General features: G+C 47.4%; 1 protein-coding gene across 4 annotated transcripts in view; it reads right to left on the bottom strand.

Moving 5' to 3' along the window:
- SGIP1 (SH3GL interacting endocytic adaptor 1) overlaps positions 1 to 15,764 on the bottom strand; it is a 54,532-nt gene extending 38,768 nt beyond the window's left edge. For 2 of the 4 annotated variants that reach the window (XM_032920124.1, XM_030495391.1), the window contains exons 1-2: positions 15,111 to 15,521; positions 308 to 371 (exon numbers count right to left, since the gene is read on the bottom strand). In XM_032920124.1, the coding sequence (XP_032776015.1) occupies positions 308 to 371; positions 15,111 to 15,120 (74 nt within the window). In that variant the 5' untranslated portion in view covers positions 15,121 to 15,521. Of the gene's footprint in view, positions 1 to 307; positions 372 to 15,110 lie in introns of all 4 variants that reach the window. The other 2 variants (XM_030495389.1, XM_030495390.1) reach the window with 2 other exon arrangements.
- Between the last annotated feature and the right edge of the window lie 822 nt (positions 15,765 to 16,586).

Below are 16,586 nucleotides of genomic sequence, written 5' to 3'. Positions count from 1 at the left end.
CAGTAGTTTGGGCAGAGATTAATCTGCTGAAACTCCCAGAGGAGCAATTTTCTCCTGATCACTGCTAACTGTCACCGTAAATTACAAACACATGGAGAACAGGCTTTATTGCACCGAGGAAATACCTTATTTGTTGTCCACTGCATGTACAGGGGGAAACAGCTTAAATGTATTTGTTATTCCAAGACTTGATCCAAGGATGACGGATGCCTGTGGTGCACTGACTTCCTTCCTGTCCTGGCACACTGGCATCAGCTTCTCCCCAGTATCATTATATATTAATGTGGTTTATAGCTCATTGACTTACGTGGAATCGGTATCCTTTTCTTTCTTCCGTATACCAAAGGCCTTCCTTGTACGTTTTTTCAATCCTGTGGATAGAAGGAATATAAATAAGAATGCAATACTACTGTCACCCTTCACAGAAATCCTCCAAAAGGTTCCTTCTTGCTTTGTCAGCTGTAATTTATAACTAAGGTTAAAATAGAAAGACCCAAACCCAAGGACATTGCAGGTGGTGTGTACATTTGCTTATGCCTTGTATTTGCTCACTTAACACTCATTAACCTGATCTCAGCATGTGTGACTACGTATTTCACAGTTAATATTTCTAAGCTACTGTCTTACTGCTACACTCCTTCACCATGCTGCATGTGGGGACTGACGCACAGTGGAGAAACCTCTCTTTCGTGTAAAAAACACCCAGTTTAAACCAAGAGGTTGGTTATTCTGCACTGATTCTTGATCTGCATAGTGCTTAAAATGATGCCTGGTACCAATGATGCTGGAACAAGCTCCGAGCTCATTTGGTCCACCATCACATCACTTAAAAAACAGATGGAAGAGAGTGGGTTTCTGAGATTTTTCTCCCCCTTTTCACCCTCAAAGCTATCCAGAAGAGGGATTTGTAATAGCCACTTGCAGCAAGCACTCCAAAGAAGGGATGTGGAGAATTTTAAGCTAGCACATTTCACTTGGCTGGTTTTCATGCGGATGATTTTCCAGCTGTGGCTGGAAGCTGCTCCCGTGCTGGACACTGCTGGACACGCTCATCATGAATCTCTGCCAGCAGCATGACAGCAATTAATGTAGGTCACTGCTTAATTTAGGGATTCTGGTAGCCACAGGAGCCAATATAAACCACAGATCTTGAGTCTAGAACAGCTATTTCTGGCCTCTTTTCCTTTCAGAGCTCCTAGGATATGCGCCTTGGTCTGGAAGCCACCCAAATGTGCTGTGACGTGGGTCAGACGCTGCTGCAAGGATGCAGCAGTGCTGTGGGGAGGCAAATGCAGCGCTCACACTGATGCAACGAGCTGGCCTGTGCCAAATGGCCAGAGCAAGGGTGCAGGAATCACAGCAGGTCCCTTCCCTATAACCTCCTAGAAAGCAGAGTCGAGCATTGCCCAGCAAAGAAGGACCATCACTAACCACAGCTCACAGGAATGGAGGGGAGGAGGAGCAGGATTAGCATCCACACTGCCCTGCTGCCTCCTCGCTGGGTGCCCAGGCAGCCCTGCAGGATGCACAGCCACAAAGCCCTGGGTGCCTGAACCCAGCAAGGAGACAGCTACAGGGTGAGTTTGCAGGGAAGATGATAACGCTGCCATCAGGAATCCTGTTAGATGCACACATGCCTGCTGCTGTGAGCCTTCCTCTCCCTGATGTGATGTCCAACAGGTTTCAAAGGTGAAGAAAAGGGTCAGTGGCACAAACAGGGGTTGCCACAACAGGGACATAGCAAACAACCAGTACAGTGTTGTGCTCTGTTACACCAGAAGCACACAGCTATACTAGTGCTAAAACCAGCTTTCTTAAAAACCACTGTGTAGGATTCAATGAGAAATCCTCAAGCTTCAAACTCTAGTGATGTGCTGAAAGAGCCAGATCTCCTGAAGCTCCCCTGAAACTGGCTCTGGATACCCAGGAACATGGGAGCGCTTGTGTGCCCTGTGTGCCCTAGCACAGTTCATTCATAGAATCCCAGACTGGTTTGGGTTGGAAGGGAGCTTAAAGCTCACCCAGTTCCAGCCCCTGCCACGGGCAGGGACACCTTCCACTAGAGCAGGTTGCTCCAAGCCCCTGTGTCCAACCTGGCCTTGAACACTGCCAGGGATGGGGCAGCCACAGCTTCTCTGGGAAAAGTCTGTGCCAGCGCCTCAGCACCCTCACAGGGAACAGCTTCTGCCTCAGAGCTCATCTCAATCTCCCCTCTGGCAGGTTAAAGCCATTCCCCCTCATCCTGTCACTATTTCCTCTTACGATGCTTCTGGGGGACACCATGTTTCTTTGGTCTCCCTCCTGCTTTGAACATGGCATTGAATTGAAATTATTTCTTGTTTTCCCAGGAATATCCTACTCTTCTGGGCACTGACACAAGCAAAAAGCACTACAAACATGAGTTTACTGCAGCGTATCATAAACCACTGGATTTAAATATTACCAAAACATAGGGGGTGCTTCAGGCTTTCAGTACCCCATGACTGGGTGGTTTTCGGGGCAACACTAGGACCAAGCGAGCCAGGGTAGCACCAGGAGATGATCCAGCAGATCTCCTTGGTGCTGCTCATGGAGCTTTGAGTTGGACATTATCCCCTGTGAAATGGGAAACAAAGGGGCTGCTCCTGAAAAATCACACCTGGGGCACTTCTCTGGCCAAGGCATTACACGGTCAGGGCTGAAGGAATCCCTTATGGGATCCCGTATACCCCATCCTATGGGATCCATATGCTGAACCGTGTGGGCTCATCCTGCAACCTAGCATGGACTCTGTTTTTACTACATCATGCCTTTCAGCGTTCCTTTGTGTTTCTTGAAGACTCAAGCGAGTTATTAATAACCAAGGAAGGTTTCCATTCATCTCACCCCCTGGAGTAACTTCATCCTCCAAACTCAAAGTAGAACAGGGAGGGCTGAAACCCCCAGAAATGAGTTGTTGTTTAGTCTTACATGAAGCAGCACCCGATTTGGCTAAATCTTGTAACAAAGCCGTCTGCTCAGTTATACAACAGGCCCACCATCTGCTTTAAATGGGAGATGACTGAGCAAAACATGGGCAAAATCACTGGCCCCTCCAAGGTACAACAACTTCACATGCTGCAATTAGTCCTCATCAAGCCAAATGGCTTTGAATGCTCTTACTCAAAGCCTCAGAGCAGCCACAAGCCAAGACTGTGCTAACAATTGTGTGCTGGGGATCTCATTTCAGACACCAATGGCTCTCCAAGTCTGGGAGCATTATTCATCTTTTATTTCCTATTACTCTTTCTTTTCTAGGTACACCTAAGAATTGGCATCTGAGAAATAGGAATTAGTATTTAACACTACGAAGCTCTCTGTACCTTATTCTTAAGAACTACCAGCACCTTTTTTCCTACATCAAAGACCTTACGCATATAGAAATAACCCTGATGTCCCAAACCCAGTCCCTTGCCCTCCATCCCCAGGCAGGGGAAGCAGCTGCTGCTTCTGGACCCCCAAATACTGAGGTGGGTCCCTTAAAGAAGAGCGATTTGCTCAGCAGGATGGGCTTCATAAAAGCAACACACCTCTCAAACAGGAGAGACATCAGTGAGAATATCTTTGCCTTAAACGCTCTTTTCTGATGACTAAAGGAAAAAGAAATGATTGAAATTAGTTCTACTTAGTCTGTGCATGAAGATAAACGTTATCTATTGCCATGCCAGAGGCTCAAGACCAAAGTAGAAGCAGGGAGTGGGGAGAAGAAAGAAGAAGGGAGAGAAATAGAAGAGGAAATAAGAAATAATCACTATTAAGTTTGTGTTTTCTTTGTTTTGGTGTGTGGATATTTTTGCACACAGCTTGGAGCTGGATTTGAGCATCCTGCTTCCCCACTGCACACAAACCTTACTGACTATGTGTCTTACTGACTATGCTGGTCAAAAGACATGGAAACCTGCTGCCATTTCATGGCCAAAAGGTCTTCGTATTTGGGTTTGGCTTGCTTTACTAAAGAAATAATAATCCTTCCTTTGCTCAGCAAGACAAAGCAAATGCAAGACAGAACTCCTGAAAACCTGAGTCATATCCAGAGGAAAAAGTCAAAGGGTAAATTAAAGCCCCAAATAAATAACCCAAAAGAACAGTGTCTTGAACACTTTCTGCAAGTCAGCCCAGAAGTTTCCCTTGCTTTGACACAACAGCAGCCTGCACCCACCTTGGGCCCAGCTGCTGCACCAACAACATACTGCACATGAAAATGGGCATGTTTGGGCCATTGCAAACCCAGGGATTCTCAACTACTTCATCCTCAGTAGCAGAAGAGCCAAGTCTCAGTGGCCACGCTGCTTCAGTCCATGTTATTTTTGTCCTTTCCCCACTTTATATATTTAATTAATTTATATATAATTAAATTAGTATACATCATGATAACGTTTTAAATGCTTTACCTAACCCAATCTTTGCATTACAGCTCATTACCGGCCTTTCAGCAGGCTTAATAACGCAATGAGGAACCAAACCATCCGCACACTGCCTTGGTGCAGTCATTAATATTTTAACCCCCTTCATGTGCAAGTCTAATTGCTCCAGAGAAGAGAGGATGGACCATCAGCAAGCAGCAGTCGGGCAGAAATGACACCATTCGTGTTGGCAGCCCAAAGGGCTCATTCTGAAGCAATCTGGTCCTGCAGACCACAAATATATCCTTCAGGAGACAAGGTCTTCTGCTGCTGTGGTGCCTCTGCAGGCACCAGGCTCCAGCCACAAACCCATCACAAATAAAAGTCAACACAGTCAATAACTAACATACTGATGTTATTTATTGCCACTGTTACCTGGTTTCCTTCCCAGTATAAAATGGTGCGTCTCAACTACCACAGTAGACAAAGTCTTAGTAAAAAAATCACTTTTTAACCAGCAACACATGTATTTCCCCATCTCACTGACTTAACATTCCATCCCAGTACACCAACAATTTCCAGCGCAAACTGTCACTAAACCACTACATTTAGCTCTGCCACAGTGGGCTAGCAAAGCTCTCTTTGATAATGAGCTAGCCAGGCATTAAAGGGCCTTTCTTTACCCTGTTGGGCTTCCAAGGTACTGAAAAATAACATAATCTAGATAGCAAAGTCCCACACACGTGTATTACAAACTTCCACATGCTTACAACAGTTTCTACCAGTTAGAAAATGAAAAAGATGAGGGAAAAGGGATGGTGGCCTCGCCATCACTTCTATTGCTCTCTGCCAGAGCAGAGCATTGTTGGTGTCTTCCCTGTGGCTTTCAGGAAAGGAAATACTTGAAAGGAAAAGTGAACAACAACAGTTGTGGGCTTTTTTTAAAAAATTAATGCTGAGAAGTTTGCTCCGTATAGGGAATTTCAGTTGGAAGACACTGAAGGACTGAAAAATTCTTCACTTTGAGCGACCACAGAGCCGGCCCACAGCTCATGGTAGAGTGATGAGGGCAGCTGAAAGGCTGGAGAAGATGGTGATGGGCACCTGCAGGAGCTTCATCTATTCAGCACAGCACCAAAACCTGGTCAGGAGCAGCTGCGTTGAGGTCCAAACCCCTACCCCAGGAATGGAAACGTGGTGATGAAGGGATCCCCACTCCAGTGGGCAAAGGTAATACAAGACCCTGTGGCTGATTCAGAAGTACAGTCACATTTTCAACCATGAGGGTAATTAAGCCTCTGAACAGGTTGTGGTGAACTGCCTGAGGAGGTTTTGAATTAACATTCAACATTTCTAAAAATACAAATCTTATTCCAGCTACTAGATGTGAAGAACTCAGAGGAAGTCTTGTGGCCACCACCATGTGTCCTGCCTGCCTCAAAGCAGCAGCCCCCATACTGGCTCTGCTCCAAGCATCCATCCCCATTAACCAGGAGGGGTTTGGGCTCCCAGGACCTTCACATCTTTCCTCTTCCCTTTGGTTTGCACTTTTCTCCCTTTGCAAATCACCCAAATACTCATTGCAGCAGTCAGGAGTTCAAAGGGCTGAGCATGTAAGGGCTACTAAACATAAGAAGGATGCAAATTGTTGCTCATAGGTTATTCACCAATCTCAGTAAAGAAGCTGCAGGAAGATCTTGCTGCCTGCTGACCCCAGAGATTATTAATATCAACTTTCAGAGCCCCCAGGTGTGAGACAACCAGGGACGTGGGACACAGACATCTCCACCAATACTGTCAGTGAATTCAATCTGGGAACAGTTGTGGCTTTCATTCCCGCCTGGCACACACACAAGAACACCAGATGCATTTCTAAAGGTTGCTGTGCTATGTAAGAAGTTGTCCAGGACAGGCTCTCCCTCCCAGATGACACTCAGGTTTCTATTTTTAGGGGTTTTAGGTTTTTGGTGTATGAGGAAAGAAAGACAACGGTGCTCCCAGATGCCTCCCTTGACACCAAGCTGCAGGAGGACATTGGGCTTTTTCAGGGGAAACCCACACACATAACATCACCCATGCTGGTATTTCCTTCTCACTCCCCAAGAAAAAAGCCCGCTGCAAACCTCTCCTTCTCTATGCAAGGCTTTGCCACCACATCTGCTCCTCAGCCAACAGCAGGTCCCATCTCACAGCACTGTTTTCAAAGGCATCCCCTTAAAACCCATTGCTTCGTGCACACCACAGACTCCCAGCAACTACTTTGACAGTTTTCCATGAAGAACACTACAATTTTCCTGCTGTACTGTTTATACAGAACATAAGGACTTATTAAAACCCACCAGAACCCTTGCCACTAAGAAACAGCCTTCCATCCACTCATGACTTATCAACCAAGGCCGCCCCTCTGCAGCCAACACCCATGTGAACATCCACGAGCTCCCATTCCCTATTTCCCAGGAAAAGAGAACACCCAGGTTAGCAGGAGGTTCTTCCTTAGGGATAAGGGACAAATCCAGGCAAGCTGCCAGGGAAAAGCATCATTTGCTCTCAATTTGGTCATCCCATAAAAAATAATTGGCAATATTCATGTTTGCATATGATGAAAATTTAAACCCAAAATAAAGCCTGACGAGACACTTCTTCCCAGTTCCTCTCCCCATCCTGTTCCTCCCACAGTCTGCTGTCAAACCATTATCCTGATTTTAAAGCAGTGATTAACTGTGGCAATAGTGTAACTAAAAATAAGAGCAGGAGACCTGACCCAAAGAAAAACTTCATTTCCAGGCAGTGTTTGACTAAACTGATGGAGCTTCTTCCACCCATCTGTCTCCCTGCATAGGAACAGTGCGATGGGAAGGAGCTCAAGATCCCCATGTGAAAGGAACTAGGTAACCGTGAAGCATAAATAACCTTATAATTAATAACTTATACAAAATAAATGACCTTATTAATAACATATACAGGCTTCTTTTGCATCTTCTGCACTAACACCAAAACCAAGCCAAACCCCTGCAAAACTCTAAACAAGGGGAAATGGGTTTAAACTTAAACAGGGGAAGTTTAGGTTATGTATTAGGCAGAAGCTCTTCCCTGTGCGGGTGGTGAGGTGCTGGCACAAGGTGCCCAGAGAACCTGTGGCTGCCCCGTCTAGGCTGGTGTTTGAGACACGAGATGTTCTTAAAGCTGATGCTGTCTGTAACAAGAGCAGGGCATAGGATCCAGCCTGTCTGACCTGTACCCACTGGGTGATAAGCGTGATGCTGGGTGATGTTTTAAGAGAAAAAACAAAACAACCAAATGCTCACTGACAAGCACACATGGATTTAAAAGCCTGACACCCATTTATTATTATTAGCTCTAATAACAGGGTCCATCTTTAGTGATTTCTATAGACCCAGCTTTAGAAAACCAACATATTTGTGTGGTTATATGAAATCCTGCAGGCACCCAAACTGGGGACTGCAACGGTGTTGATTATAGAATCACAGAGTGGTTTGGGTTGGAAGGGACCTTAAGGCTCACCCAGTTCCAACCCCCTGCCACGGGCAGGGACACCTTCCACTAGGGCAGGTTGCTCCAAGCCCCTGTGTCCAACCTGGCCTTGAACACTGCCAGGGATGGGGCAGCCACAGCTTCTCTGGGCACCCTGTGCCAGCGCCTCAGCACACTCAGAGGGAAGAGCTTCTGCCTCAGAGCTCATCTCAGTCTCCCCTCTGGCAGGTTAAAGCCATTCCCCCTTGTCCTGTCACTAACTGATAAGTGGAGGCTGTGAAACCTGCCCCCAGCATCACTACAGCTCCCATCCTCCTCAACCAACCCATCCCAAACCCCCCTGTGAGATTATTTCCACACATCCCACACGTGATGACATTAATTTCAAGTTGATGTTTTAAATTCCCTGAAATACGTAGGTGGAGACTTAAGAGATTTCTTTTTTCTTCTCAATAATTCCCTCAAAAAAAGGGTTATAATTTAAATGAATTTAAATGCAAAGGAAGATGTGTCAAAGTCAGGGGTGTTTTTCCAAGGCTGGGATGGGTAAGGAACAGCTCCCAGATAATACAGACTGCAAAGTATGATTTTCCCAGTCCTAATACCTTACTACTTTCAAATAATACTACCATTGTCAGCACTAATCCAGTGTAAACGGGGACACGGGAGGAAATTTCCCCTTCCCACCTCTGCAGTGAAGCCTACTGGTGTGCCGGGGAGGAGATGGGGTTCATAGGACAGGGTACAAAATTAAAACACACCTAAAACTAACCCAAAGACTACCATAAATAGTTCTGTGAGGCTGTAAGTGCAAAAACCCCTCTTTCATTCACACAGATAAAGCAAAAAACCTTCAAAAGCCCCCAGAAGCATCAGCCTGCAACTGAACCTCTATTAAAAACAAAGAGATGAAGCTCTTCAATAGTTGGCAAGGCAAACAGGGCTACACTTGTACTACTGCTCTGCACGTGAACAACCCACACAGCTGACAAACACACTGTGTGGCAGCCAGGTGTTTGCCTTTTTTCTACTGAACCTGTAGGAACTCAAATGTACTGTCTTATAGTTAAAAAAGAGGCTATGTTGGGCCAGCACAGAAAATGGGAAGGCTACCATGTGCGAGACAGCCAGCATCACACCCCATCAGCTTCCCAAAAGCAGATGGATCTTTAGTGACAATCTCCAATCAGAGCAAAATTGGGGTATCCAAATAGTTTAAGGTCACTGGTTTTGGGAGGGACTCCAATTCCTCTCCTTTCCACTTCTCTCTCCACATTGCCCCTTCTCAGTGGGTCAGGATCCCTGGAACAAGTGCTGGGTAAATCACATACCACTTACAGCTTCACAGCCTCAACATCAGCATTTACAGAAGGGTATTTCCACACAGAATTATGTTTTTCAGAGAACCACAGTGTGTTCTGGGTTGGAAGGGACCTTAAAGCTCCTCCAGCTCCAACCCCTGCCACAGGCAGGGACACCTTCCACTAGAGCAGGTTGCTCCAAGCCCCTGTGTCCAACCTGGCCTTGAACACTGCCAGGGATGGGGCAGCCACAGCTTCTCTGGGCACCCTGTGCCAGCGCCTCAGCACCCTCACAGGGAAGAGCTTCTGCCTCAGAGCTCATCTCAATCTCCCCTCTGGCAGGTTAAAGCCATTCCCCTTGGCCTGTCCCTCCAGGCCCTTGTCCAAAGCCCCTCTCCAGGTTTCTAATAGGCCCCTCTTTAGGTATTGGGAGACTGTTTTCCACCTTTAACTGCTTAAGACCCTGTGATGGAGGTTCACAAAGAACAGACACCCGATTTAACCTGTATTTTTTTTTTTTCCTAAAGTCTCTTTAGAATTTGAATAAGACCCATGAATCATGCAGAAAGTTTCTGCCTTGGCCAAGGAACCCAAACTGCTGCACTTGGGCACCAGTTCGAGATGCCTAAGGGCATGCTTTAAACTGGGGCTCACTCCAAGGCGGCATTTTGCAGACCTACAGCACATGTGGTTATTGAGTTTTGCCATATTTTCCATCTTTTCTACCTCAAAACCAAACCTTCTTTGGGTTTTGCTTCAGCTTCCGCATCTCACTAGTTATTGTGGTTGCCAGGCAAACATCAGGTTTTGCTGCCCACATGTATTTTGGTTTAAATCTTCAACATCATCACGTTGGCACCACACGGGTTTTAACTGGCAAGTACCACCAGCCCCAATCCAAAGCATTTCCAAAATTCTCAGGAGTTGGGTGGGACCTTTTGCTTCATAGTTGTTAGTTTTGAGCTAGAGCTGTTTTTCCCTTCCCTCCCTTCGCATGGAGGGACATGCTGCTGGTGGACTAGAGCTGGAAAAACCCTAACCAGCTCAGTGGGGAGGGTTTGAATGCCTGCAAATACGGATGTTTCCATTTTTTGCCCTTCCATAAACTAGAGGGTGCTGCTGCAACCTGATCAACTCAGCAAATTGGAGGATGGAGACATTTAATGTACCTTTTCCTCTTACCTGTTCTCTCCCCAACACTTGCCACCACCAGAGTGGCCAAGGACAAATCAAAGAATCGTTCGTGGAATCCCAGACTGGTTTGGGTTGGAAGGGAGCTTAAAGCTCCTCCAGTTCCAACCCCTGCCACGGGCAGGGACACCTTCCGCTAGAGCAGGTTGCTCCAAGCCCCTGTGTCCAACCTGGCCTTGAACACTGCCAGGGATGGGGCAGCCACAGCTTCTCTGGGCACCCTGTGTCAGCGCCTCAGCACCCTCATAGCAAACAATCAAACCATCTTCTCTTGCACTCATGAAAAGACTAGTTTCCACACCAACACCAAGGCCTCTCAGTTATGCAGCAGGTTCCAGCAGGTCTGAAAAAATCCCCCTTGCATCCCAGAGGACACAGCTGGAGATGCTCCTGCAAGACAAAGCCTCTCTGAAAGCCCAAGCTTGGTCATGGACTACTGCTCAAACAATGTATTGGACAACACAGGTCCTAATTTACTGTTATGGTCTTCATGGATTCTCTGGGATGGTTGTGCCACCCATGCTCAGATTTATGTTAATTGAATCAAACCTGCTATTGGCTTTCTCAAATAAACCCCAAACTTTTCTATCAGGTCATTCCTGTGCCAGATCCCACACTGAGCACATTTAAACACACCATTTACTGAAACGAGGCCACCAAATTATAATAAAGCCAAGCTTTTCCCCTAATCAAGAAAAAGACTTTTTTTAATGTGCCATTAGATTCCTCTGCTCCCTGTACTACCTGTTCAGCACGGTGAAAACACAAGGCCTGGAGACAAAAGTTTTGGCCATTTTGGATGTGACCAGTTACCCATGGAAGTTCCGAGGGTGACCCAGCTCCCCAGAAACACATGCAAAAAAGTCTGGAGAGGAGAGTTACAGAGAAATTTCCACTTTGAGAAAGCTTATCTCCAGCAAACATGCGGTCTGGGCTCTGGAGGAACACAGGTACTGTCTCCTGCAGATGAAGAAATTACCTTCTCCCATGTAACCATGGCTGCTCCCATTAGCCACACAGTTGTCTAATCTTTCTGAACATCGCAGAGCTTCTGGCTTGAGTGATATGTTGCAGCAGTGATTTCAAAACTTAATTAGGCTGCATAAAATACCTTCAGAACATTGGAGATGCAACAGATGGATTAAAAAAAGGAGATAAACTTGTTCCTGTGCACGGATGTTTACCTTAACAACATGCCCAATGTTTTTCTGAGTACTGCAGAGTTATTTTACAATCAAAGAGAACATCTAATTACCTCTTATATCCATAGCCACGCACGCAGAGACCTTTCCAGCATGTGGTGGGACCTTTCCCACAGAGGTTTGGGTCCTAGGTCTAGTGCTGACAAGCAATACGGTCCTGCTTCAGGTCATATGCCCTGTCCCTGGCAGTGTACAAGGCCAGGTTGGACGGGGCTTGGAGAAACCTGCTCTAGTGGAAAGTGTCTCTGCTCGTGGCAGGGGGTTGGAGCTGGATGAGCTTTAAGCTCCCTTTCAACACAAACCAGTCTGTAAATCTATTCTAGGATTCTATTTTTCTCACTTGAAACCTGGGAGCGTTTTATTTCCCATTCCCAAAACCTACTTCCCACCTGCTTGAGTGAACACAAGCATGGCCAAACCACCTCTAACATGGATGGTGAGCAATGGCAACACTTGTGCACACTGCATCCCACCATGCTGGGGAGGACCATCCACTTCTGGTGGTTGAAACACCATGAAGCATGTGTTCAGTTCTCCTCCCAGCAAGAACCGGTTTCCTGAGACAGCATCCACACCTTGGTTATCATTGTGATTTTTCAGCACACAGTGAAAAATATGCACCAGGAAAGTGAGGAAAAATAAATCCCTATTGGCCTCAGAACAAACTAGTACAAATTGCACAACCTGCATGGTTCCCAAGGAGCCAAATTCTCTCATTTCCAGAGAAGAGGATCCAAAACCATCAACAGAGCCAGGTTCATTCCACTGGTCATTGGTAATACTGGTGGCCCAGTGCTCTGCACCCACAGGCACTGGCACATGCTGGGCAGGCACACTCTGGCTCCTCCCCAAGCTCCACCCTCAGCTTCCAGTATTTTGGTGAGACAAGTAATTTAAAAAATTACAATAATTATAAAACCCCTTTAACATGTTCAACACCCCACATAAAGCGAAAATTGGGGCTGTTCAGCCTGGAGAACAGAAGCTGTGTGGAGACCTCAGAGCAGCTTCCAGTGTCCAAAGCGGGCTACAAGGATGCCAGAGAGGGACTATCAGGGCCTTTAGGGACAGGCCAAGGGGAATGGCTTTAACCTGCCAGAGGGGAGACTGAGATGAGCTCTGAGGCAGAAGCTGTTCCCTGTGAGGGTGCTGAGGCGCTGGCACAGGGTGCCCAGAGAAGCTGTGGCTGCCCCATCCCTGGCAGTGTTCAAGGCCAGGTTGGACACAGGGGCTTGGAGCAACCTGCTCTAGTGGAAGGTGTCCCTGCCCGTGGCAGGGGGTTGGAACTGGATGAGATTTAAGGTCCCTTCAACACAAACCAGGCTGGGATTATATGTTTACTGCAAGGTATTTTTTGCAAGTTTAAAAGTTTCAGATCAAATTAAGCTAAGCAGATTCAAAAGCAAGGTTATGTTAAAATAAAAACATATAAACACCTCATCAAGGTGTCAGTGTTCCAGTTGGGTATTGCTCACAGAAGTTTCACTCTTCCACAAAGAGAGCCAGTTTCCAACTGGTTAAAAATTCATCAGAAGCAGTAATTCTTTCTTCTAATTTTCTTGCTATCATCCTAGGTACCTGTACTATTGGACAGTTGGGGAGCAACTTGTTAAGCAGCTTCGTAAGTTGCAGGTAATGGGGAAATTTTGGATATAATAAATAATAAATAAAAGCTAGCCATATATTTTTCCTTCTTAATGTCAGACTGGTTCATAAAAGGTGATTCCACCTTCACCACAAACCAATGAACCAACTGCCCCAGCCCTGGCCAATGTCCCCAGTGCCTTGGTCGTGGTGGCCAAGGCTCCTGCACAGGAGCACACCATGGGCATTATCCAAGCAAGGCAAAAATCCTTAAGGAAAAAACAAACCACACCAAAAAGCCTCCAAAACACACAACCCCCTCAAAAAAGACCCCATGCACCCAACCACCTTCCCCCCAACCAGCCTCTAAACTAGTTAAATAACACGAACTGAGAATTGCAGCAGGCCAACTTCAATTTGCCCACATTAATTCCTCCACACATAGAGGTAATTTTGAGAGAAACCACGTTATTAATGATATCTTCTCTAAAATTACCTCTTCGTGCACAGCCTGGGTGCCTGCTTCCCAGTCATGTATGTCAGCACGGTGCGATGGGTTTGATGTCATGGTTTAAAATGAAAGTCTCTTTTGATCGTGACTATCATCATTATTAAAGGAGACGTTGATATGAGGCATTTCCTCACATCAAAGAGCAACACCACTCATTTTCTTAATGCCAAGACATCAAAAAAATAGCAGGAAGCAATTCCTGTGTGCTCACACATGGCCATTACAGAACCTCCATTCCCAAGGTTAGGCAAATAATTCAAGTCAATAGGAGAAGTCTCGGTTACACGGAGCTTGATGCCTTTGCAGGTTAATTTGGACCGGGTGGCAGAGCATGATTTGCAGGGACACACCAAGAGGAAGCCTAATTTCTGCCTGTCATCTCGGGAAGGCCGGGCATGCCGGTTAGCATGCTGGCAGTGCCGCGAGCACGGCGCTGGATGCGGCTCCGCGCAGCCCTCCCCAGGCTGGGCCCTGCTGCCTCGGCCAATGGACCAGAATACACAAATCCAAGGGAATATTTTGACATCCTCAAGTCTCTCAAATAGATCATTTTTATTTGTCAGAAATAAAAGAGAATATATTCCCTGAAGTATCTATTCTGTTCAGAATATAAATTTAAAAGTCTCCCTTTCCCTGCATCTGACTCCAGAAGGCATTAAAAAATTAAATAGAATTAAAAAGACCTTTACATACAGTCGAGACAAACGACACAGGTTAAAATTTCTTTAATGCCCAGGGGCTTTTCCCACACACCATCAGACAGTCTCACAACACTCTTGTGCTCGGAGCCCATATTTCCTTCTCATTTCCTTTTTTATTCCAATAAGCCACAATCCAACATCCCCCCCACCAGAGCCTGCGCCTTCAAACCAGACACACTACATAGCAAAAACGACCCTAAGTTCAAACATCCTTGTTTCCTGCTAGAAAGATGTCCATCCACACAGCGTAAAACCACAGAATCCCATCGAGCATCACCAGGCTTCACAGCCGCGGTCTGTGCATACAGATAACACTTATATTCACCCTCTGTGCATCACAGCAGGTGGAAAAAGTGCGTTTCCAAGCAGAGGATAAAATAATACTTAAAGGATTCAAATACCAACCAACCCATCCAGGTTGGGTTCATCTCCCTGCCCAGGCTGCTGCCTGGAACTGGCAGCTCCGATGGATAACCGGGTGTTTGCTTACCCCGAGCTGCCTACACAGGGCTGGGGAGGGAACCACAAATAATCTGATGGGCTTGATATTATATCACCATCCACCAGCTCAGCGGCAGTGGGCAGGGTGCTTCGATTCGAATGGGATTAGGGGGAGGGGAGGTTTTAATTTTATTATCATTATTATCATTATTTTAGGGTTTTTTAATAGGAAGAGGATTCACACGCGCAGGTTCCGCGCATCGTCCTTCCCCCATGGCTTTGAAAACTCCAGCAATCCCGAAAGACATGCTCAGATCATCACCTACCTTCCATCATGGTGGCAGAATTGCATTCCTCAATTTCCAAGGAGCCTGAAAAAATACAGGAGAATACGATCCCAGTTACCAGATGCTTAACGGGAGCCCTTCGACCAAAAGCCTCCGATCCCGCTCAGCTGCCGGAATAACGAGGAGGGGAAAAAGCCAAGTGCAGAGGCTAAGGGCAGGCCATGGATGCTGCTGTGCCTGTATCACCTCCAGGAGCACCGGAGGATGCTGAGAGAAAGGGAGGACGAGCCGGGCTCCGGCGCAGCCAGTCCCTCCCGCCCCGCACCTCCTCACATGCGCGCTCGCTCCCGACACCCCCCCCGGGAGCACACCAACCTATTTCCCATTTTTTTCCCCTTTCCCCCCCTTCATTTCCACTTTCACCAAAAGCATAACCCCTCTTCGTACCTCGTGACGCACTTCCCCTCCCTCTAATCCTATTGCAGCGGCTGGGGGAGCCAGATTAATTACCAGGAGCTGTCAGATTAGGGAGACGGGCTGGAAACGAGGGGGGAAAGAGATAAATCCAGGCTGGGTAAGGCAGCGGAGCTCGCTCGGGGCGCACATCCGCGGGCTCCGGGCCCTGCTCCCGCAGCCATTCAAGAGAGAAACGCATCGGGCTGACGTCACATCGCCTGCAATTAGCCCCGAAAGGATGATGCGGGAGAAATTTCTCCCGGGATTGCCTTCCGACAGCGCCTGGGAAGTGATTCCATGGGAAGAGCAGCTCCAGCATCGCCGGAGCGGGGAACAAAAGAGGCTGGGGGGGGGGTGGGGTGTGGGTGTGCAAGAGCTGAGCCCCGGCTCTGCCTGGGGACCCCCTGCTTGGGGCCACCGCATCTCCCATGACCAGGGGCAGGAGCAGCCGGTGTCACCCACTATGAGATGCCACAAGAGCCTGTCCCAGCCAACTGCCACATCCCTACTTCTCTGCCAGCCACAGCTTCCAGCCCCCCCGCCCCGAGTACGGAGCTGAGCCCCAGCCAGCCCCTAATACAGTGTGTGACCCTCACTTTGGAAAGCATCTCTCAGAGCTGCTACAAGGGCTGGGGGTGACAGGCAATTCCAACACAGGGGTTACATGGGACACCACTAGGATTACCCCAGTAAATATGTGAGATACAAAACTGGTCCTGGCAAAATGGGCTTTAAGCAGCTTCAAACCCATGGAGAAGAGAAGGCTCCTTAAGGAGAGAGCTCAGAGCAGCTCCAGTGCCTAAAGGGGCTCCAGGAAACCTGGAGAGGGGCTTTGGACAAGGGCCTGTAGGGACAGGCCAAGGGGAATGGCTTTAACCTGCCAGAGGGGAGACTGAGATGAGCTCTGAGGCAGAAGCTCTTCCCTGTGAGGGTGCTGAGGTGCTGGCACAGGGTGCCCAGAGAAGCTGTGGCTGCCCCATCCCTGGCAGTGTTCAAGGCCAGGTTGGACACAGGGGCTTGGAGCAACCTGCTCTAGTGGAAGGTGTCCCTGCCCATGGC

The sequence above is a fragment of the Strigops habroptila genome, chromosome 8 (assembly GCF_004027225.2).
Source record: "Strigops habroptila isolate Jane chromosome 8, bStrHab1.2.pri, whole genome shotgun sequence".
NCBI classification, from domain to species: domain Eukaryota; kingdom Metazoa; phylum Chordata; class Aves; order Psittaciformes; family Psittacidae; genus Strigops; species Strigops habroptila.
Note: the sequence above shows the minus strand (reverse complement) of the source record. Positions and strands in the feature narration are given on the sequence as shown.